Genomic DNA, 22,940 nt, shown 5'->3' on the forward strand with positions numbered 1-22,940 from the left:
TTGCTATACGAAGTTATTACGTGAGAGAGAGAGAGAGAGAGAGAGAGATTAATAAAAAAAATCTATCTTCTATACCAATCTAATATTTGCCTTATACTATTCTCGTTTACACATGTATATATTTACTGTATGTACCTAGATTGCTGCATAATCGAATGCTTTGCATTCGTGGGCACGACGGAAGATGACGAATAAGTTTTAGAAAGATTTTTTGTGATGTATTGAGCTCCAACTTTCGAATCAATATGTTTTCTGCGCAGACTAGCCATTTGACGACGGGAATCAGCAGAACTGGATACCGTTTCAGATACCTGACCTCGTTTAACATATTGCTTTCTGGAATGTCTTTCGCTAAATTCAACTAAAATCAAATTATTAACGTTAACAAGGAAAATATATTGAGATACGAGTTATGAATATTTTAGTTAAAATTCACACGATATCAAAAGCGCGATTACTAATCGTATATCGAATATAATTTCTGTTTACGACAACAATGGAAAAAAATCCATGAAAGTGCAATAGTTGATGATATAACTTTTACAGCTGTAAAAGATACATCAAAATTTAAAAAAATACAAAAATATAAAAGGATGCCAAAATATCGCGATGATACACTTTAGATTCTTTTGAATAATTCAACAACGCAATTTCTTTCTTGTTGCTGCAATTTAATATTAATAAACTTTTTACCTTCACTTGAATGATCAACAGGCGCTGCTTCTACATGACGTGATCTATTTAAATAAGATTTACGTTTGTAACTCTTGTCTCTTTCCTTGACAGAATTCATGGTGACATCAATAGATGTGGAATTTTTCTATATATAAATTAAACATCATGTGTTAAAATTTCCTAGGAATTAATGAACAAGATATATTATTATACATATACAAATAGGTAAATACGTAATCTAATGGAAATTCTTAAAGAGCAAGTTAATTTGTTTTAACTAAGTGATTAATTTGAGTTTAAAATCTTTTCGCTGTGTAATAAATCATATCGACTGTATAACAAACTATATCGACTTGTAGGATATATTCTCCAAGTAAAAAATTATTATAATTTCCGAAAAATACTATTGTAAAAATCTTGTAGGAAATTGCGATTCATTGAATCATGAGTCGTCAAACAAAGTTTAGTAATTTCTTAAACAATTTGTGAAAATGTATTGATTTATCAGAAACTGGTAAATTACCAGTTCACTTATAAGAGGCACAGGGAAGGGGAGGGAGGGAGGGAGGGAGGGAGGGAGGGAGGGAGGGAGGGAGGGAGGGAGGGAGAGAGAGAGAGAGAGAGAGAAAGAGAGAGAGAGTGCACATTTAAACTTTACACAAATAAAAATAAAATTCTCTTAGACAAGGGAGAGAAAAAATAGAAATCAAATAATTACAAATATACTTACTTGCTTAGATAATGAATTATGCCGCTGAGAGTCAGAAGTTTCTGATCCAAGTAATTTTTTAGACGATAATGTTACATCTGCTTGTATAAAGAGACAATTTATTAATGTGCTTTTGCAAATTAATCCAGTATATATACACATAATAATATGTTAGTGATTCAATAAAAATATATATCAATCAAAGAATTTTAATCCTCACTGTGACATATTTGCTCAGTTATAAAAGAAAACTATATTTTCTTATTTATATATGTATGTATGACAAGAAATGTTATATATTTAAAATCATATGGAAAGAGATAAACATTTACTTACCATTGGGTAATACTATAGAAGCAGCCCGTAATCTAGACGTTCTGGTCTCACGAATCTGAGCAGTTTTACAAGTTGTAAGATTCTTAGAGCTCTCCTTTAGCTCTTTAGACATTACTTTATCATTGTTTTCTGTTGTAAGGCTACGTTGCTTCTTTTCTACTGTAATAAAAATAAATTATGTTTTATTCAGAGACTATATAAAGCATATAAAATACAAAAATAGGTTAGGTATATACATTTAAAACAAATAGTATTTATCAAAGAGATTTACATGTTTCATAATATTGTCGTATCACTATCGTTTTTTTATTTGATCAGGATATTACTCAAAAATGTATAAATAAATGATACAAGTTATTACAACATCTATTAGAGTAAACCTTTTTTAATAAAGTGCTCGACATGATAGCTTTTAAAGCAAGGATGCGAGTGCGATATGCTATCCAAATTTGTAGTACTTACTAATATTCAAAGAGCAAGTAGCTCCATCTCCTTTAATCGACGATTCAACGTTTCTTTGACCACAACGCTGTAGCTCGTAACGCGAACAAGTACTCTGGTTTGTCGAGCGTGCTGTACCATTTCCTTCCTCATTTGACGAATTCTCCTCGCTAGCTGCCATCAAGACTGTAGGTCCGGCAGCTACCATTACTGCAAATGTGTGTTACATATGTTTATTAATTTCTCTACAAACTAATAGCTATATTCTTTTCAACTCAAGATCTGATACATTTAAACAAACAAAAAAATATTACAATTTCTTTGTGATTTATATATCAGTTTTAAAACACACTACACACAGTATGTACGTTACAATAAAACATATGCAATTGTGAATAGAGCAATAAAAATATATCATTACTTGTATCATATCAGATACAATTTTGTTTCTTTTTACAGTGTTAAAATAGGTATTATGGCTATCAATTAGTATATATACTCACTTTTTGTATACTCACTTAATACGAATTAATACGAATTGTCCTGCGACGCGGCCATAATTTCACTTTCGAAAGCTTTCGAAAGAAATTGTCTGACAATCGAGAGCATAGCGAATGATGCGTATTCCTTATGTCTATGTTATCACAGCTACTTAATAAGTACTATGTATAAAATGATACAAATCGCGAGGGGTAATCAATCTGTACAAGTAAACTCGCGCGCGAGAGGAAAGACGACTACATCATTTACATCGAGAATAGAAATTGACTGAATTAAATAAAAAAGAAAACATATCGCCACGAAACGAGTGTCATTCTAGTGAACTGATTGTGTCAATGGGCGCGTTCAGAGCGGAGAAAGCTGTCGGAGATGTCGGAGTCGTCGACTTGTGATATTCACCTCTGATTTGTCGGATCCAGAGGAAAATACGATCGTACACGTTCGCTATTTGCAACTGTGGAAGTTATCTTTCCTGATTGTGAGACAGGACTATTTCTATAAATTTGATAATATAATCCAATCAGGACAAAATGCTTATTAAGGCTGCACTTAACGCTTGCAAATTCTCGCGAGCAGTGTTTATCTTTGTTTAATATTTGATAAACAATAAAAATGAAACTGTCGTTAGAGTTAACAGAATCGCGGGGTACAGGTATCATTTTTTTCTTCTTGTTCACCGAATATTAAACATTATTAAACAAAGCTAAAATGATAATTCAATAATTGAGAAGTATGTACTTGGATGAAAATCGTACATAACCTTAAGCCGCCTAAGGGAGAATCACATTGGAGCGGCAAAGCAGACCCAAGTAGGTAGTATCTCTGATAGACCCAGATATCCTTGTTTAATATTCGGTGAACAACAAGGAAAAAATGATACTTGAGAAGGATTTACTCGGGTAAAAATCCGAACCAGAGAGAATTAAGCATGAGAGTGGCCAACTGCTCCGCACTACCCTAGCGCCGCACGTCCATTTTGTTGTAACACTGCAGTCGATAAAATCGCATAGCATCGAAAGATCGAAAGATTCGAAAGTGGACGTGGTGGTGCGGTCCGTGCTGATCTTGCTACATACATCCACAATAACTTGTGGATGCAGTGCAAACTCATGGAATCGGAATGTCATTTTTAATGTCGGCAATGTCACAATTAAATAGTTGTGTTTTCTTTTTATCAATTTGTGGATGTAGCACGGACACGCACCACATCCACTTTTGATGCTACGATTTTATCGACAGTGTCACAAAATGGACGTGCGGCGCTGGTGTACGGAAGAGTTCGCTGCCGTTCGCCGATCCCCTCTCGCCGACCCTATGAAAAGCAAAAGGCCACAGAACATATGACCGCTCTCTCTCTGTCTCACGCTCCTGCTCGCTTCTGCTTCTCTCCTCTTGTCTCGACGACGAACATACTCCATAGTGTGATCAAAGAGATATGAAAATGCCTCGAATCGTCATTGGCTGATTGGCGCCGATACTGGCCGATGCGCGTCGCGCGATGGCCGCGCAATGACGCAGTTGACTGTGCAGTGTGTGTGCGGTTGACGCAGGTCGTCGCCGTCGGCCGGTCGTGTTGGTCGACGCGGGCTGCGCGGGCAGCGGGCAGCAGTGGGTAGCGCGGCAGTTTGACTGTATTCGTAGTCATAGCGACCGCGAGGTATGGCTGATGGTCGCTCGATTAATAAAGTTGGCTGCGAATGACAGCTACGCAAGAAGTCGAAATAATCAAATACGTGGAAGGTGGTGGAAGGCCAGCTTAGAAGCCAAGTCCAGAAGCCTGTCTTCGTTTTTCTATTCTGTGAGCATAAGTCTATTGTAATTAATGATAGAGCGATGAGACTAAAATAACAAGTCGATTCGTCAATTTTCTAGTATATCGTCTCAGTGATTGTGCGAGCCTGTCGCGTTATATAGTCCGACTCTCTAATCTATTTGGCGAATGATAACCAACGTTTTGTTCGCATTGAAGTGTCATAAATCGGAACTATTTTCCTTTGGGTCATTTTGCGATTTCAATAGCATGACACTACTTATAATTTTTTCGTTATATTTGCCGTGAGAGAAAATTTCCTCGATCATGAAAAGGAAACGATTACGAGAAATTTAATTGAAAATTGCGAGTCAAGAATACAAAAATTATAATTACTTTCGACATTTTTGGTTCTTTTTTTTTTTTTTTTTTTCAAAAACGATATTCAAAATTTCTTAAAGACTTGAAACAGTGCAAAATTAATTAAATTATTTTATTCAAGTATCATAATTAAATTTTGAATCTGTCGATAAATCGCGAAGCTATATCATTCCATCGCTTTTAATCTTTATGTAAAATAATTAAAATTAAGAATTTTATAATTGCTTATTACATATATCGATTTATTGTATTTATGAATAATAATATAATTTTATTGAAATTCCATTTTATTGCATATATTATTGCATATACACATATTATAGTTAGTACATATATGTGTATCAGAGCATTTCGTGACTTTATGAGCTTATATAGCTGCTTATTCTAATTCTAAAGTCCAATTTTTTCAAGAAACGTTTTGAGTAAATTGTTGTTTATGTTTATCTCACTTCTCTAGCTTTTTCTAACATCTTTTTAACTAATTTAATATATAAGCCTTAAATCTTAAGGTTCTATTATATATATATATATATATTATAATCTATCTATAGAATCAATAAAATATATATGGTTTAACTTTTTTTTATTTGTCTTCTTGTGACACTCGATCGTCTTATATATATATAAAAAGTTTGTTCTTGTCAAATTTGTCACGATATTGAATCTAATATCGTGTAATATCGATTTATGGAGCATTTTGCGTAGCATTGAAATTCGGATTAATTGAAATTACATCCTTCTCTACTCAAGACAAATAATACAAGATATTTGGTGCTTTTATGTCAGTTGGTTGGCGATCAGGTTGAATAATGCCATTCGAGAAAATCTATATTCTTGCATGTCTGGCCCGCACGAAGATTGTTTGCATGCGACCGTAAGAAAATGCTAATCTCGGCACGACATATATACGCGGTTAGTGCTGTCCTAGATTGCGCTTACAAGTCTTTTGCTCCATATGTGCTGTTATAAGTAGGATCGGACTATCGCGTAGGAAATGCAATAGTGTAAAACATTTGGGTTTGTCGATTGCGATTTACTAGACAAGTTCAATGCACATGTAGAAGCACCAGTCTAAAATAATTCGCCGATCGTATCATTCGGTCTTAAATGGATCCAATTCCAATGATCCTTAAAATAGCAACTATACGCGATATTTGACATGATATCAAATCAGGGATGAGAGAAATATTATAGAAATTGCTCTACTATCTTGTCAACAGCGCTTGTTCCTAAGTTTTATGGCAGAGAATATCTACTATCAAATATTCATTCTGCTGTAGAGTCAATACTTGGGATAAATAACTCGTGCCAAGTATTCATTTATACAACAGTAACATATTATAGTAACAAGACTAAGTTTAAGACTAAAGACATTCTTATTTAGCTTTATATAAGCACAGTTCCCATCTTCTAAGCAGTATTATGCCGGATATATGTATTATAGTGTTCTACCGGAAACATACAATATTTCAGCAATTCCTAAAAAAGATCGTCAACTTTGACCATATGCTATACCAAAAATTCTATTTTGCTAAGAGACGTTGTTTTAAAAAAATTTCATCGAAATTTAAAGCGCTTGCCGGACAGCCGGAGATTCGTTGGAAAAGTCAGAGTCTTTGCGGGCAAAAACCGCGATCCAGAGGTGGCAGCCGTGATTATTTAAGTTACATGCACGGATACTCGCATCTTTGCATAAAATTCGAAACTTATCTAACATAAAGTGTTCTAGCAAAAAATTACATCAAACATGTGAATGGAATTTTTTACCTACTCCTATTCGCGCAGATTTATAATTTAAATTTATATAGAAAAGTATTTTTTTAATTATAATTAAAAAATAATTATAATAATTAAAGAACCAAGTTTATGATTACGAGTGAAAACTCTGTCTATATATAATTCTTTAACGCGTTTTGTAAATTTTTTGTAGACCACATTTCATAAAAATAAAGCAAAAAAATATGTTTATATTATTCATAAAATTTGCTCTCTCGCTACTCCAAAAATTATATCAAATAAATTACAAATAATCTCGGTAATTATTATCAATATAGCCTAGTTAGATCACCCTTAAATTTAACGATACAAAATTTTATTCTCTTGAGACTAATTTCTTGCGTTTTTTAAATAATTTTAATTGTAAATATTAAATCTATATTTTGCTGAAAAAATTTTTTATTATAAACCTAGTATGTTCTTATTTAACATTATCAATAACATTATTAATAAACAATATTAATGCACAATTACAGCAAAATGCGAAGCTGCCGATCCCAGCAGTGCATAAATAGCGGTCCTCCTTATAACGCCCAAAAGTCCGTTATGTAAGAAGTGACACAAGTACCTAATACAAAAATTGTCAAGAATTTTGATAGTGAAGATGAATCGATATATAACTTTAAACCAGTTGGGTGATGGAACCTTTGGTTCTGTCGTGCTCGGAGAACGTATTGATACAGGTGAAAAGGTGGCTATAAAGAGAATGAAGAGAAAATATTATTCTTGGGAAGAAGCTATGAATTTGCGAGAAGTAAAGGTATGTTCAAATTAGATAAATAATTAGGCAATGTTACTACGTAGTTTACGAAACAATTCTCTGAAAATCGTAAAAAGACATGAGTAGTACGTATGATTAACAATAATATTGTGCTAAAATATAATTGAAATATGCATAATGAGAGTATATATAAAAATGACTTTATCATTTTTTACTTTCGTCAATCGGCATCTGCCGGTTAAACATCAACAATTTTATTGATAAAACATTTTGATTATTTTCTCACCTATTTCGCATTGTAGTCATTGAAAAAACTTAGTCATGCAAACGTTGTGAAACTTAAGGAAGTTATACGGGAGAATGATGTGCTGTATTTCGTATTTGAGTACATGAAGGAAAATCTCTATCAATTAATGAAAGACAGGTACATCTCTATAGCAGCTTATACTTTATAGATATAAATATTATTTTATAGAAATTGTATATTCTATTCAATATGTTTTAAATTACAGGGACAAACTTTTTCCCGAGCCAGTAATAAGAAATATGGTGTATCAAGTACTGCAAGGTCTTGCTTTTATGCATAAACATGGTTTCTTTCACCGCGACATGAAGCCAGAAAATTTGTTATGTATGGGTCCCGAATTAGTAAAGATTGCTGATTTCGGGCTAGCGAGAGAGATTCGATCGAGACCTCCATATACAGATTACGTATCAACAAGATGGTAACAATCTAATAGCAATTTATAAGCATTAGCTGATCAATTAAAGAATTTAATGCAATAATAATCTAATATTCTTGATGCAAACCTAATGTTTCATTAATCTCATTAAATTCGTTGATAAACATCTGTTCACAGGTATCGGGCACCGGAAGTATTACTACACTCCACGACTTACAACAGTCCAATTGACATTTGGGCGGTCGGCTGTATAATGGCCGAGTTATATACATTTCGGCCACTGTTCCCTGGCAAAAGTGAGATTGATGAAATATTTAAAATATGTTCTGTAATCGGAACTCCCGATAAAGATGATTGGCCAGAGGGATATCAATTGGCTACAGCTATGAATTTCAAATTCCCGAATTTTACGCGTACGTCGTTGACTGTATTAATACCCAATGCCGGTCAAGAGGCAGTCATACTCATGGAAGATATGTTACAATGGAATCCTGTAAAGAGACCAACAGCGCAGCAATCACTCAGGTATATTTATTTTATATATTTATAATTATGCCAGTAGTAAAACAAAAAAAATTAGAAAACTAAAATGTGACAATAGCTGTAAACGATATAACTGTTTTAAAGAACAAACAAAAATTAATGTATTAAATATCTCTTTTAGATGGAAGAATAGATTAATTTATTTTTAATACATATCTGTCAGATATTTTTTTTTAATATTTCGCAAAAATTTCTAAAACAATTCTGTAAAATTTGAAACTGTCTAAATAATGACTGTTATCATGAATGATTCTAGGTATCCGTATTTTCAAGTCGGCGATCCACGTATTATTAACAGTAAAAAAATTGGTGTCGTATCTCAACGAGAACTTGTTATGAACAAAATAAATCTTCCACCTCCTGCGCCTAAGCAATACAATTATTCTCAAGAAGATCTCGTCGTTAATAACAGCTTAATTCAATCGAGGTAAGATACATTTTACTGTAACATTTAGTATTTAAATTAACACATGAAAATTTATATACTTTTACCATTGCAACGAGTAATAATAATTAGATTGCGACATTGTATAAAGTTTATACAAGCTATACTTTGAAACTACAAAAATGATTGCGATAAATATAATGTCGTAAATTCTGTAATTTTTGGCTTACTAAATATATGAATTAAAGCCAAATATTTATAGAGCACCAGAAAAGATGCTCGTTGAATCACAACAGCAGCCAGCGGCGTTACCGTTACTAAATCACAATAGTCGCAAACGTGACAGCAACGCCTCTAAATGGGACGAGGACGATTTTGCCGATCTTTTAGGGTAAATCGTTGCACGATTTTTCTATATAATTTCCGTTATATATATATATATACTTTAATCGCCCGTTTATTCATATCAGAAGCAAAATTGTCCCAGAGAATCCAAGCGCGACGCTCATCCCAGATCGTGTATATAAGGAAAATCGTGCCAATTGGAATGCCAACTATCAGCAATCAGACAATTTACATGCGAATTGGTCCTTACCAACATGGAAGGACTCACCATCGAGAATGTGGAATCAGTCAAACCAGTCCAATCAGACGAAGAACTTGCGCAAGGTCTCGGCAAAACAACACTATCTCAGTGTGGCTCGGTACGTCGCAGGCCAGAGCACAAATTTGCCATCCAGGTATATAAAATTCCGAAATCCAATCCAAAGAATTCTTATCGCATGCGCGATGTTAATAATCGGCTACTTGTTGACACGATTGCAAATTAGACTAAATATATTTTCCGAGCACTTAATTTTCCGGCTTCCGAGTAGACTCAAATTTATGCCACTTAAAAAGAGTCATTCTCAAATGAGACAATATTATGATATGATTGTTTACAAGTCGATTTATATTTTGCAAGATTTAGCTGCTACTGCGTTGTCAAAAATCTTATTTTTGTTAAATGTCTTCTTAAACATCTCTGAGCTTGTTGAATCAACTTCTTGGATCACACTTTATGCTACTCATCTTTTATATCTATGTCGAGCGTTATTGACTCACTTTGCCAAATATCTCATCGAAGGTTTTATAATAACAGCAAACTTGCTAAACCAAATTATACGATCACTCGTGCTATATATGATATATATATGGCGATACATTTTGGCAATTATTGTACTGATTATCGAAATTTTGGCGGCATGCTCATTGCATTCATTGGATGGCGGTAAATGTATACTGAATGGAACAATTTTTCGAAACTGAAATGCATGAATAATGACAAATGTATACTTCACAAATGTACTGGATCTTTGTGTCAAAGTTCCTATTGTAAATTCTAAATATTCAATAAATTATCAATGTCTTTATCATGTTGTGTAGCGCAGCTTCTTTATCGTTTAAAATAATGCTTTTTTTCTATTCATTTTCAAGAAATGAGGATTCTGATATCAACCGATCTAAACTGCTATTGAATGGATTCATCGGTCAGGCAACATCCAACAAATACGAGGATTTTACAGACTCTTTTTGGGGACCTAGAAATAATATTGAGAATCAAACAAGGCAACACTATCTCGCGCGAAACCGTTATATTACCGATCAAAACTTGAGACTACCTTATCCCAGCGTATACGGTACCCAAAATATCAGTGAGTACTTTACATAAGTACTTGTATGCGTTGCTATTGCATTCTCGTTTAAAAAATTGTATAATTTCTTTTTGTTAATCGAATATTGCAATGCAAAGTTCTCCCGCTATCCCTTTCTTTCCTTCGATCTCTTCTATTCCAGAAGAATAACATTTGTTAAATATACATTTTTTAAACAAGAATGCAAATGCTATATTTGCGCATTGCGAATAGAGAAAATTAATAGGTTGCGATATAGTTTTCGTATCAGTTAATATGATATCTCTTTTCGATAGAAAATACCAATAAACCTATGTTTCAACCAAACTTATTTGGAAATGTTTTCAACACGAAAGCCAGCAGTGGGTCTCACGGCCGAACAGATTGGGCAGCGAAATACCTCAAATGACCGTTGTAGAAAGGTTCGTTCTTCTTTTCAAAATCAATAATTTGTCATCGTGGCCTTCTACTCTAGATGAATTTCAACTGTGATAGAACGATCGCTGTCGTTCCATTGTGACAGAAATACAAATAGGAAGAACGCATTTTTTTCCATGATGAGATTTTACGAAAGTAAAATCGCACTTTAATTGGATGGAGTATAACATATCGAATAGTAGAACGAAATCGTTACGGTGTTATTAAACTACAGCATTATGATCAAAGTTCTAGGGACGGTTATATAGATGCTACGAATCATCCATGTTAATTGATCATGTATGATAAAAGTTTAATTTTCTGAGAAACAAATGATTTCGAACGCGATGATGTATATAGATCTATAGGGATACATTATATTATACACACACACACACACACACACAAGATATTCCATTTATCATGTGATCATCTATACATGTATTGTATATATATATATGTATGTATACACATATTATTTGTATATATTAATTAATTATATGCGGCGTGACATTTGATCATAGTAACACGTTTCTCAAGAATTATGTTCTGAATTATAAAACAACATTCGTAAAGTCTCAATCAATATCATCGGATTAGAATCAATGTATTGATTGATCAATGTCGAGGTATCACGCCGTATCATATCTGATAAAATGTACGCAAATATGGCATTATTAAAATGAAAAATATAATATATAACAAATAATTTACACATTCCCTATTGCACATATTGCATTATGCAACATACTTTATTCTGCTACTTGTTATATTATAGCTTATTTTTCAAAGATATCAATGATTTTTATATTAATCAATTGTATGTGTTTTTATATTTGTATGTATTATCAGTAATTTTTGTATTCGACAAAGAATGAAACGACATCTTATCAACGCAAAAACTTTTCCTTTAGATAACAAAAGACTTTAAGAGGTAAGTGTGAATATATTTTAAATCAATTGAAAATAAAAAGAAGTACATATCATGGATGTAATAGATGAAAGGGGCTCGATATGTAGTATCTAGTAAAAAGATGAAACGTGTAATTTTTTTCTTGACATTACTATGACTATTGACAAATTTCGCAAACAGATAGCATAAACTTTCTTAGAATTACGAAAAATAAAATAAAATAACCTTTATTATGTAAAATAGGTATTAATTATTCGTATATCTCCGAAAAAACTTTTTATACGTAAATATATCAAACCGGTTATTTTGTTTTAATTTCTGCAAAATTGATCTTTCAATGTATTATTTGATTTTAAATATCTGCATTTTCTTTTTATTAGAGAAATCGATAAAAATAGGATTAAACATATAAAAGAGAAAAGGATATGTATCTATTCTCTCTTTATTAAGTTTTTTTTTACCTTATATGGCATAAAAATAAAATGTTTAAATGCGCTAGCCTGAAACTATTAGTTTTAAAATATTATAGTTGAGAGGCATTTTTCGCCTATAAAACAAATAAAAAAAAAAGATACATCAAGCCTAATTACTTTGATATATTCTGTATATAATTATAATTATACATACGAATTTTCCAAAAAGTCGATATGTCAACTATGAATAGTATGAATAACGCGCGTATACATTGAATCATTACTATACGATTTGTTTTGCATAAACAGAATAATTAATTAATCTCTTAAAGACAAGTTATTGTAAATATTATTTCTCATAAACGTTTCTTTGGGCATAAGTTAGAAATAAAGAAAAAAGTCTAGAAATATTTAATCAGTCGCATGGTCGAGTATATTATGTTTTTTTCATCATGTCACCACGTCTTAACTTTACAAACTTTAATTACAATCTCCTACGTAACACCAGATATGTCTTGAGCAGATAACGCGAATAACGAAGCTGGAAGGATAAAAGAAGAGACTTGTATGAGAAAGTCTTCTTTCTCTTTCATTAAGTGGTCTGGATGTATCATAAATATCTTAAATCACATTCACATTCACTAGATGAGTGCTATGTAACAATTAACGTATCGTGTTTAGATATTCATATGCATCACGAACAATAATCTGTGTGTAAACAATCAGCATTTTTTATAAGTAAATATATATAGGTATTTTCTACAGTTAAAGGAAAATATTTATGAATTAATTTCACATTTTTATTTCGTTTTTCGAAATTTCAAAATTTACGTATTAAACATAGTCTAGCTGTCACTTATTGCTTCATATTGTCCATTTCTTTATCATGGATAGTTGTAATAATATGACTTGACTTTTTTTCTGAAAACGCATCTAGAGAATGTATCCAGCGACTGTAAAATAATTATGATGTCTAATGTACCATACAAATATACATATTTTATATTTTACGTATCAACTATTCACACATGAAAATATATATAACAACTCGACAGAATATATACTCGTGCGATAACTTTATCAGCAAAAATTTCCTAATTTTCAATCATCAGTAGTATATTATACATTGAAACAATAATAAAAACAATATATAGAATAAATACAATCATTTCTTATAAAAAAATAATAATTTCGCTTCTTTTAAGTCTTTTAAAAGTATTCAGAAAAACGATTTGTCAATGTGAAATAAAAGCATATGATACCCTTAACAGAAAGGAAATATTCGTAATTCCACGTATCTCTCGCCAATTGTTCATTATGCGCAATGTTTTATAATTATTTCGATTCCTTTGTGCGTGTGTTTAATCTGGCGATATTCAAATAAAATTATAAATATATAGCTTTATATATATATATATATATATATACATATATATATATACTGAAAAATGAAAACAGTATTAATATCTCAATGAGAATCTCTATCAAATAAAATTCAATTTTTATTTGATACCAATATTTGTTGATATGCAATTTACAAGAATTATAACGAGAGCACTTTGAATTTGTGTACCGAATATAGTTTGCGTATCAACGAGTTACAATACTCTTTTACTAGTAACTTGTTGCCGATTTTCTTAACAACTTGTTCCTATTCTTTTCTTTAATTAATTTTCTTTAGTTAATTTGCTATATTTATATTTTTGGTACATATTTTGTTTTAAAACGCATTTTTTACTCAATTTACACACGTGCGCATACACACACACACACACACATACACATTCATAAATTTATTTTTAACATTTTATATTTATATCTTATTTATATTTATTTATTTCTTCAAAATTCATATCTTTTCTATAGAACTTTTTAACCGCATAAAACAAGAAATATATATATTTAGAAATATATATATATATATATATATTACATATATGCAACCAAACTACAAGCCATTTCTTTATCTTCTATTTTTTTTTAAATAATACTTGTATATATTATATGTATGCGCAGAATAATTGAACAAAACAATTCTAAGGCCGTATTATTTCGATATACACTATATAGTATTGAAGTAGTAGTAGTAGTATTGAAAATCTATAAAAAAATAAATAAACGTAATATAAATCATAGATATATTTTCAAATGTATATCGGAACACGGTCTAACATGACACATAACGTGAACAGTAACATGAATCTTATTATTATTGGTAATAACAGAAAAAAAATCAAATTTTACGATTATTATAATAGGTATATACCGACTTAAAAAGTATGACCAACCTAAATATTCAGCCTTTTAGCAACTTTTCAACTTTTATATCATCTTCTTCGACACGCACACAACTTGCTCAATCATAAACACGCACACACATATATTCTCTCTTTCTATCATATATATATTATGTGAAAGCACCAGATTTAACACAGCGCACAAATATATGCGTCCTAATGTTGCAAGATTGCGTTGTTCACCGAGGTAGCATTAGCTAAGATCTTTGGTAAGGCCGTCGTTGATACATCCAACAATCCTCCATCGCTTAGCAAGCTTACAGTGCTGTTCGACAATAATGTTGACATCAGAATCGTGGTTAACATATTGTCGGTAGTCTTCGGCTTCGGTACCGCTGTTGTTCTTTCAACGACAGGTAAAGTGGAAGATATTGCGGTCGTTAGAATGCTTGCCGTTACGTTAGCGAATGCAGTTGTCGAAGTTTGAAGACCAACTTGAGCCTTTGCCGTCTTTAAACATACATCTTTGATTTGCACAGGTGGGCCAAGACAGGCATCCATCATATATGCCAATACAGATCCAATAGTTAAACCAGTAGTATATGACAAAGTCATAATATTACCTAAGATAATATATATACAAAAATATGTTAGAAAATATTGAAAATATAAGTATAATATTTATAATATAAATTAAAAGTAAAAGTGAAAGTGAAAGAATTTTTATAAACTAAATTTTTAATTTTTGTTATGTTCTAATAATATACATCGACATTTCTCTCTTTCCTCTTTGCATATGTTCTTGTCAGTACTTTAAGAAAAACTTGAGTTTATGATACATACCTGCAAGTTCTCGATGTTCTTCCGGTACTTTACTAGGTGCTTGAATCATAGGTATGGAACCAACTATACCATTTGTAAGGCCAAGTAGCCAAGAGAATAGGAGCGGATATCCCTCCCCAGAGAGAATAGGTGCTCCACGTGGAATTGCGCAAAGCAGAAATAGAGGAATAAGTATGGCCCGTGCGCTAGAGAAATAAAGCAACTGAGTTCGTTTCCACTCATAAGGTATTAGAGCGAATACCTAGAAATAAAATTATCTTTATTATAATCCAGTGTATAAGACATATTTTTGCCGTTTTTTATTCGTTCTATTTTCATTTTTAAAAGACAATAACTAAGTTACTGTTCCAATTCCTATCTTAAAATTGCCATGTTACCGGCGTTGAAGCCTCTTTTCCCCAATGTTTAAAAATTCATATCTTCCAGAAAAATAAAGATAAAGACTTCTTTCTGGGCTCATCTTAAAGATGAATTATGTGGCTATTTTTTAAGAAATTGTGATTTTATTTAAAAATGGCCGATTCAATATGGCCGATTAAAACGTCATTTTATTGAAAATTATTAACATTTGTTTAATTAAAAGGTAAATTGGTATAAATGTTATTGGAAGATGTATGGGATTCAATACGCAGCGCGCGCAAAGCGCGCGCCTGTTATGTATTAGTATATTAAATTTCTTACAATGTTATCTTTTAAATTTGAATAACAAACTGCATATATACATAGATATAAATGCAAACAAGAAACACAGCAATAAGATTAAGACAAATTATTTCTATAAATTAGTGATACCTTGCCAAGTAAATCAGAGGCGTTAAAAGCGGTCATCAAAATAACTGGCATCCATGATTCGAATTTGCAAGATATTATTTCCGATACGATTCCTGGATAGAGGCAGAGCGTAACAAAATAAGCAGTACCAATGCTGGCCATATAGGGAAAGATCAATTTGGCAACTTCGAGTCTTGCGAGTAAGCCTCCTAAAAAATATTTTAAATCATGAGGCGCGTTGATATTTTATATTTCAAAATTCGATTAAATCTTTTCAATCGTTCTGTGAAAAGGAGGTGTGGGTGTGGGCGTGGGTGGTGTGACGTGGTGTGGTAGTGTGTGTGTGTGTGTGGTGTGTGTGTGTGTGTGTGTGTGTGTGTGTGTAAAATTGCGTGTAAAATTTAAAATAGCGTTATATATAAACGATCTAGAAAATTTACATATAAAAGAATTAATCTTAATTTTCTCATTTGAATTTTTTTTTAACAATGAACGAAAATGAGTTCTTACTTTTTATACCGGACCATGGCGTACTTGTGCTTTGCGTTCCATAGGCTCCTCTCATAACCACGACATCTTCGACTTTGTAAGTTGGTCCAGCGCTACCGGGTGGATTGCCCGAAGGAGCACTAGGTTCGTATACCGGATTGCTAAACGAGAATGCTGAATACTGTCCGGCTGCTGTGTGAAAATACAATCAAAGTGTTTGTATATTATCTCGACATTCTTTTTTTAGCAAATTGAAGTAATAATTAACCCTTTAAAGAAATTCGATATTTTTTCTACACTTAGGAATTAATTTCTGATTACCATTCAAATCGGCACTCCCACTTGCAGATTCGGTTCCCAATGGACTCGTTTGAATCTTCAATACTCCATACTGGCCTTTTGAGGGATCGCCGACTTGATCTAACGGATCCATCTATTTAATAATAACAAAAATATGAATTAAATGCATTCGTTGCATTCATTGAAAATGTCCGTTTTGCAGCAATAATCAATATTAAATAATTTCGAGAATAAAAATAATCAAAATAATTTCAGTTGTATTCCTCTCTTAAAAAAAAAATATTTGCTGATATTAAAATTAATTTTCCTCAATGGAATAAATAGGTAAAGAATGCAACGTGCTTATACATACCAAACCGACATCCTCCGTTGGTTCTAACGTGATTCGATTTCTTTCCTGACACAGCGTTATGTAAAATTGCACAAAATCGGTTTTTCGTACTATTTGATGTAGCACAAAACATAACAAGATTGTCATATTCGATAAAATGAAGAACATAGATGTATTGCCACGTTCATCATTGAGTAGAGACTTTGTTATTATTCGATTGATTGACACCCAAAAACCAGCGACACCTGGAAGAGTGTAAAAAAATATTTCTTTTTTCGTGCATTACATATACACCTTCCACAATATAATTAGAAAAGACATACGGACACTCGTTAAATATAATGTCGAATATAATGTATCGGCAAGGAAATTAATATAATTTTATTCAATTTTTCAAAAATTACGACATCTCTAAATAATTAAATCACAAATTAAAATTCTGCTAAAATAATTTTCTAACAAAAGACGAATTCCTGCAACCATTCGTAGAACGGTACTCACTTTCTCCAGTCATCACAGCTTGCGTATATCGACTAGGAAGCATTGATGTATATCCGTAAAAACTCGATTGCTGAACTGTAATGTCATACATAAGATGATAAGATCAAATTTTTGCAGCATATTAACAGTATATTTGTAATTGTAATTATTAAATACATGTTTTTAGAAAAATATTACAAGTTTCAAATTAATCAATAAATTTATTCTGTAAATTTTTAATATACAATATATATACATATAATCGGAAGATCATAATAGTACTAGTAATATGTATTATCAATTCTATAACAGTAATATTATACTTATTATCAATACTAGTAATATTATCAAAAGCATAAAAAATGTATTTAAAAAAATCGTGTTACTTATTGTTAATTAACCGAAGATAAATAAATAAATGAATGAACGCTTGCAACACTTTTCCATTATTTCCATAATACTGAATTAAATTGTAGATAATCTTTTAACTTTACCTGTACAACCGAGCGATACTATAGCGACAGCAACTAAATTGATAGTATAGGAAGTTGCAACGCCGAAAAGTTCCCACCAAATTTCGCAAATCACCACAAAGTTGAGAGTAACAAAAGATACCAGATACCCTAAGCATTAAAGATTAAATTATGTATATAATTTAGATATACTTTGTTATATTGTTAAATTAAATTATGTAATTCAAGAGTAACTCAGAGTCGCTAGTAATTTTTAATACAATTCATCTTTGCTATTGAATTGTTTAAAATTGCACTCTGCAAATACGACAGTCATGCAATAATTTTTATGCAAGAAAGCTTTTACAAACAATACAATTCAATATGAAAGAATTCAAAATTGATGATCGTAAATTATAAATCATTGGATATATATGCAATATATATTGCAGTCCGCATCCAATTAACTTAAATTGTTTATCTCTGCCAGATGTCTTACCAAATGTAATTCGCGTATTCAGCGACAAGGTCTCAACCAGAATGTTGTTTGCAAAGACTGCGAAAAAAGCCATAACGATGTAAACGACGGACATGTCAAATATCACGGTAGTTCCCGGATACCTAGCTTGAAAATAATCCACCGCTATAATGAAGCTGTAACAGACAATGGCACAATTTGTCGGTATATAAATTGCAAGATTTTTAATCAAAATTAAATGCTGCAACGTGTCAGTGCAAGTTTTTGCCAATTTCTACAAAATTTATTTATTTTTATGTTGCTTGCGATGTTGCCCGATCAAAATTTATTTTTCACTGTCAAAGATTATAAGAAATATTATAAGATTAATCGAAATATCGACTATCGGAGAGGAATAATTCTTTAAAAATTTCGTTCGACTGTAAATATATGCAGTATTTGCATGTATGACTCCTGATACACGCGGAGGTCTAATATTGTAAAAGATATAGATACAAGCGGGCATTGTTATAATTATATGGGCAATTGTCTGTTGCAAGACCTGTTGTAAGGCAGAAGAAAACCTATGCCGCCGAGGATCAGAGCCATGTAAATGAAGTTGCATTTGTCAACGGGTGGTGAGACATGCGTGAATCCATTGGAGAATTTGAACTCGTTCATGCCCCTGGCCTTGCCCAGCTGGACGTATCCCCGGCTGAGGTTTTCGTCCATATTGCCGCTGCCGGAGAAGAGGATTCGGTGAAAGGAAATTTGTTTGAAGAGATCAGCGACTTGGTACGCTTGGACAAGTTCTCCTAATCCATGGTACACGCGAACGGTCGGATATGCTCGCTCTGCCTCGTTTCCGCTGCCGGCGGAATGGGGCTTTGATCGCGCACCTGATCACTACGATATTTATTTCCTCGCACTGCAGCGTACACCGAGTTCTTTTCTTACCCTTGAGCGCATGCTTTGACATTTACGGCATTGATTTCTGCGCGCGCCGGGTTTCCCGCGTTGCTCGACGATCCGCTCCGCGGCCTGATCCGCGATGCCCATTTTACTTGGAGTTGCCCGCGCGCGGTCAGATACCTGTAATATGACCAGGCCTGCTGATTGATGCTCGATGCTGTTCGATATACATTTAATTCATCGCGATCAATTCATTTCACGCATCAATGTTAAGAAATCGCTGAGAAACGATATGCAACGCGCAAAACTTAATTTGTTGGCTATTATATATAATATATATAATATATATATATGTATATCTCTTCTTCCTCGATGCAAAGACAGTTTCCCGCTTTTGAAAAAATTTAGTAAAATTGATGTGATCATTGAACAAATTAATCGTGCATTATATATATTATATACAAGAGACGTACGTCATTTTTTTTATACTAGAGCAAAACAAAGCGCGCGCGAACGCGCGATATATCATCGCAATATAATTAACTTAATAATAATAGTCTAACATTATAATATTAATTGTATATACAGAATAGTGGAAATAGTAAAAAATTTTAATACTATATAATTACGCATATGGGAAGGATTTTGCTTGATATTCAAATTATAAACTAATTTTAGTCCACGAAAAGAAAAATCACATGAGCCTTTTTTTGTGAATAAAAAAAAAATCGTATACGCACATACGTTACATACGTTTATATATACATATACATATACGTTTATATATATATATATATATATATATATATAGGAACAATTATAAATTTATAGATTTTAAGAATGCATTTCAAAACGACATACGTACTAAATGCACACTTTTGAGAAAAATTTTATTAAAAAGCTATATAACATATATATGTATACGATAGATTTTTAGTAAAATTTTCCTCGAAAGCAACATTTTGGAATGTAACTACCTAAACTTTGTCGAAAATAAAACTTGTATAGATAACAGATATCAATTAATATATGTATATCGGTGTAAAAGATATATATATATATAATATGTCGTCGGTCTATATATTATTTTTGCAGTTGCATGCTTGCTGCATATAGTTTAAACTATATATAATCATGATAATAACAATAATAATAATAATAATAATAATAATGATATATGATTACATATAATAACGTTTTGTTTAATTATTTTCTTTAGCGATAAAATAAAGCCAAATAATGCGTGTACGTAATTTGATATTTAGCTCGAAAACAAATAAAATATTTATTATTAATCATTATAGAACTACACATTCCGAAACGTTATGCTATCGCGGGAAAATTTTACTAAAAAGTAAAAAGCTATAATTTACGTTACGTACACTATAGGTTTTTAGGTTATACGTACATACAGTGTGTACAGCATGGAGCTGGATGCAGCATGTGAATCAGTACGTGAACTCTGTTGACGACAGTCAATCGACAGTATCGACTGTGTTGAGTTATCGACAAGTGATAAGATGCAACCGAGCTTCTGCAACAGAAATTGAATTAAGATGGCGTTCGTTGTGATCGTCGATGATAGAAAGAGGAACGACCACCCACCAATCAGAAATTGGCCACGGCATCGCGAGAGACGGCGAACACCGTGGACGGTGGACTAACAATAAGTGGACTTTATTAGCCCGCCAATCAGAAACTGTGAAAAAGCAATATGGCCATCGATAAGTCACCGTACGTACGTGCGTGACATTATCTCGTTTTATTCGCGTATGATATGATTTGGAAGTGATATCATCGTGTGTAAGTGTGTGTAATAACGTCAGTCTGAATATATTCCTGATTATTTTCCTGCAAAAGATTTTCCGGCAATTTCGAAAGAAGAGTGAAGAAGAGTCTTGAGCGGTCTTGAATCTCGACGTACCATCGACGTACATCGACGTTTGGCAACGTTCATCGATAGTTTTGTCATCGTAAGCCATCGGGAGCGCATTTAACGCTTTCGAAGATATGTCATTGAACACGGCACATACCAACGGCGGAGTTCTTCTCCACTCTGGCGAATGGTAAGTGATAAAAACTTACAAATAATTCGGAATTGTACGAAATTTGCGTTAATCATAAAATTATCTGTCTTTCAAGCAGTCTCGAGGTATGATATTCCTGCCGCGCAATATCGCCATAACTTCTCGCCGACAATTAGCTATTGCCGACGACCTTGTTATTTTATCATTTAATACGAATCAGACGAATTATCTTTTCCATTCATACGAAATCACGCTTGTAGTACCTGCATCAAAATTAAACTACATATTTCCACGATATAATACAAACTAACTTTTGACATTTAATTACCTCTAGCATCATACTCTTCTGCGACAATGTCAATATGGAATTTCATGGACAAGAGCAAGCGGAATTTATTGGAAAGAAGCATGGCAGGTTGTACTTGACGACACACAGAATGATTTTCAATGCTAAAGATCAAAAAGAAAAGATGCAATCATTCAGTTTCCCATTCGTGACATTGAGTGAAGTAGGACTGGAACAGCCGGTTTTTGGTGCTAATTACATAGGAGGCAAATGTCGCGCACAGCCGAATGGTAATTGGATTGGAGAATGCAAATTTAAATTGAGATTCAAGAGTGGTGGGGCAGTGGAATTTGCTCAGGCTTTGCTGAGAGCCGCAGCGATGGGTAAGATAAATATAATTGATGCAATCGCATGTGCTGTTATTTATATCATATTATTCACAATTAGAAATTTTTATGACATTAAGTTAGAGATACCTATATCTTGATTCTAAATATTGATATGTATATAAAACATTTTTGTGTTTTCTACATATCAGATAACACAAGGTTAATGACATTATCAAATACACTGTAAAAATAAATTTATTAAATCCAATTTGGCTCATGCATGTCTTAATTTATGTTCCACGTGACTTTTAGCTCAACGCAATGGCCCAGCGAATGACGCACCACCACCATATACCCCTCCATTATCCGATTGGTACCCAGCGCAACCTTCGGCTTATCAACCTGCTCCAACTGGATATTACGGATGGATGCCTCCGACCAACGTATTCCCAGATGTTCCGCCAGGTTTAATATTGGCTTCTTAATTTCCAATATCTCATCAAACTTATTGATTTATCTGCATAAGAAATATTCTACATAGTCTCAAGTGTTTCTATAAAGCAAATTTCTTTAGTTATTCTTTATCTAGCAAGATTTAGCTCGCTATTTAAAATAAAATGTGTACATATATTTAATTTGTTATGTTACTATTTAATTTAACTGAACTTTTATTTACACACGCGCGCGCGCATATATATATATATATATA

At 32.5% G+C, this 22,940-nt stretch overlaps 4 protein-coding genes across 8 annotated transcripts in view; 2 read left to right on the forward strand and 2 right to left on the reverse strand.

The window, feature by feature from the left end:
• LOC105454667 (supervillin-like) overlaps positions 1-3,475 on the reverse strand; it is a 16,240-nt gene extending 12,765 nt beyond the window's left edge. The window contains 6 exon segments of the mRNA XM_011697463.1: positions 136-361; positions 694-820; positions 1,406-1,482; positions 1,721-1,879; positions 2,183-2,371; positions 2,665-3,475. Coding sequence (XP_011695765.1) covers positions 136-361; positions 694-820; positions 1,406-1,482; positions 1,721-1,879; positions 2,183-2,369 — 776 coding nt within the window. The 5' untranslated portion in view covers positions 2,370-2,371; positions 2,665-3,475.
• Positions 3,476-4,197: 722 nt separating this feature from the next.
• On the forward strand, positions 4,198-11,885 carry LOC105454668 (serine/threonine-protein kinase ICK). 4 transcript variants are annotated; one of them, XM_011697468.1, is made up of 10 exons: positions 4,202-4,460; positions 7,046-7,329; positions 7,593-7,714; positions 7,803-8,015; positions 8,151-8,498; positions 8,773-8,943; positions 9,164-9,292; positions 9,372-9,605; positions 10,378-10,595; positions 10,871-11,885. In XM_011697468.1, exons 2-10 carry the CDS (start codon positions 7,174-7,176, stop codon positions 10,981-10,983), a joined length of 1,704 nt encoding a protein of 567 aa, XP_011695770.1. In that variant the 5' UTR covers positions 4,202-4,460; positions 7,046-7,173; the 3' UTR covers positions 10,984-11,885. The 4 variants fall into 4 exon arrangements, with proteins under 4 accessions (XP_011695768.1, XP_011695767.1, XP_011695770.1 ...); XM_011697467.1 differs by having other exon boundaries at positions 4,203-4,460; positions 9,372-9,641; XM_011697466.1 differs by lacking the exons at positions 10,378-10,595; positions 10,871-11,885 and adding an exon at positions 5,580-5,705 and having other exon boundaries at positions 4,198-4,460; positions 9,372-10,314.
• Positions 11,886-14,541: 2,656 nt separating this feature from the next.
• Positions 14,542-19,911, reverse strand: LOC105454669 (equilibrative nucleoside transporter 4). Its single transcript, XM_011697469.1, has 10 exons — positions 19,240-19,911; positions 18,720-18,874; positions 18,263-18,391; positions 17,790-17,864; positions 17,310-17,533; positions 16,979-17,090; positions 16,679-16,849; positions 16,190-16,377; positions 15,398-15,638; positions 14,542-15,177 (listed from the first exon to the last, which is right to left on the reverse strand). The coding sequence occupies exons 1-10, from the start codon at positions 19,407-19,409 to the stop codon at positions 14,771-14,773; spliced, it is 1,872 nt and encodes a 623-aa protein (XP_011695771.1). The 5' UTR covers positions 19,410-19,911; the 3' UTR covers positions 14,542-14,770.
• A 1,372-nt stretch (positions 19,912-21,283) lies between these two features.
• Positions 21,284-22,940, forward strand: part of LOC105454671 (WW domain-binding protein 2) — a 4,616-nt gene continuing 2,959 nt past the window's right edge. Inside the window, exons 1-3 of one of the 2 annotated variants that reach the window (XM_011697473.1) lie at positions 21,284-21,655; positions 21,951-22,285; positions 22,544-22,696. In XM_011697473.1, the coding sequence (XP_011695775.1) occupies positions 21,600-21,655; positions 21,951-22,285; positions 22,544-22,696 (544 nt within the window). In that variant the 5' untranslated portion in view covers positions 21,284-21,599. The remainder of the gene's footprint in view (positions 21,656-21,950; positions 22,286-22,543; positions 22,697-22,940) is intronic. The other variant, XM_011697475.1, reaches the window with a different exon arrangement.

Source organism: Wasmannia auropunctata, unplaced genomic scaffold (genome assembly GCF_000956235.1).
Source record: "Wasmannia auropunctata unplaced genomic scaffold, wasmannia.A_1.0 LD335976.1, whole genome shotgun sequence".
Lineage (NCBI taxonomy): Eukaryota > Metazoa > Arthropoda > Insecta > Hymenoptera > Formicidae > Wasmannia > Wasmannia auropunctata.

Bases quoted from the DNA above. Each gene is read 5' to 3' on its own strand.
- LOC105454668 (XM_011697466.1), top strand. From the start codon at position 7,174: ATGAATCGATATATAACTTTAAACCAGTTGGGTGATGGAACCTTTGGT. The intron at 8,016-8,150 runs GTAACAATCTAA...ATCTGTTCACAG, and splicing joins GATTACGTATCAACAAGATG to GTATCGGGCACCGGAAGTAT. The intron at 8,499-8,772 runs GTATATTTATTT...GAATGATTCTAG, and splicing joins ACAGCGCAGCAATCACTCAG to GTATCCGTATTTTCAAGTCG.
- LOC105454669 (XM_011697469.1), bottom strand. From the start codon at position 19,409: ATGGACGAAAACCTCAGCCGGGGATACGTCCAGCTGGGCAAGGCCAGG. The intron at 18,875-19,239 runs GTCTTGCAACAG...TGTCTGTTACAG, and splicing joins TTTCTTCTGCCTTACAACAG to CTTCATTATAGCGGTGGATT. The intron at 15,639-16,189 runs GTATCACTAATT...TTTTATTTCTAG, and splicing joins CCTCTGATTTACTTGGCAAG to GTATTCGCTCTAATACCTTA.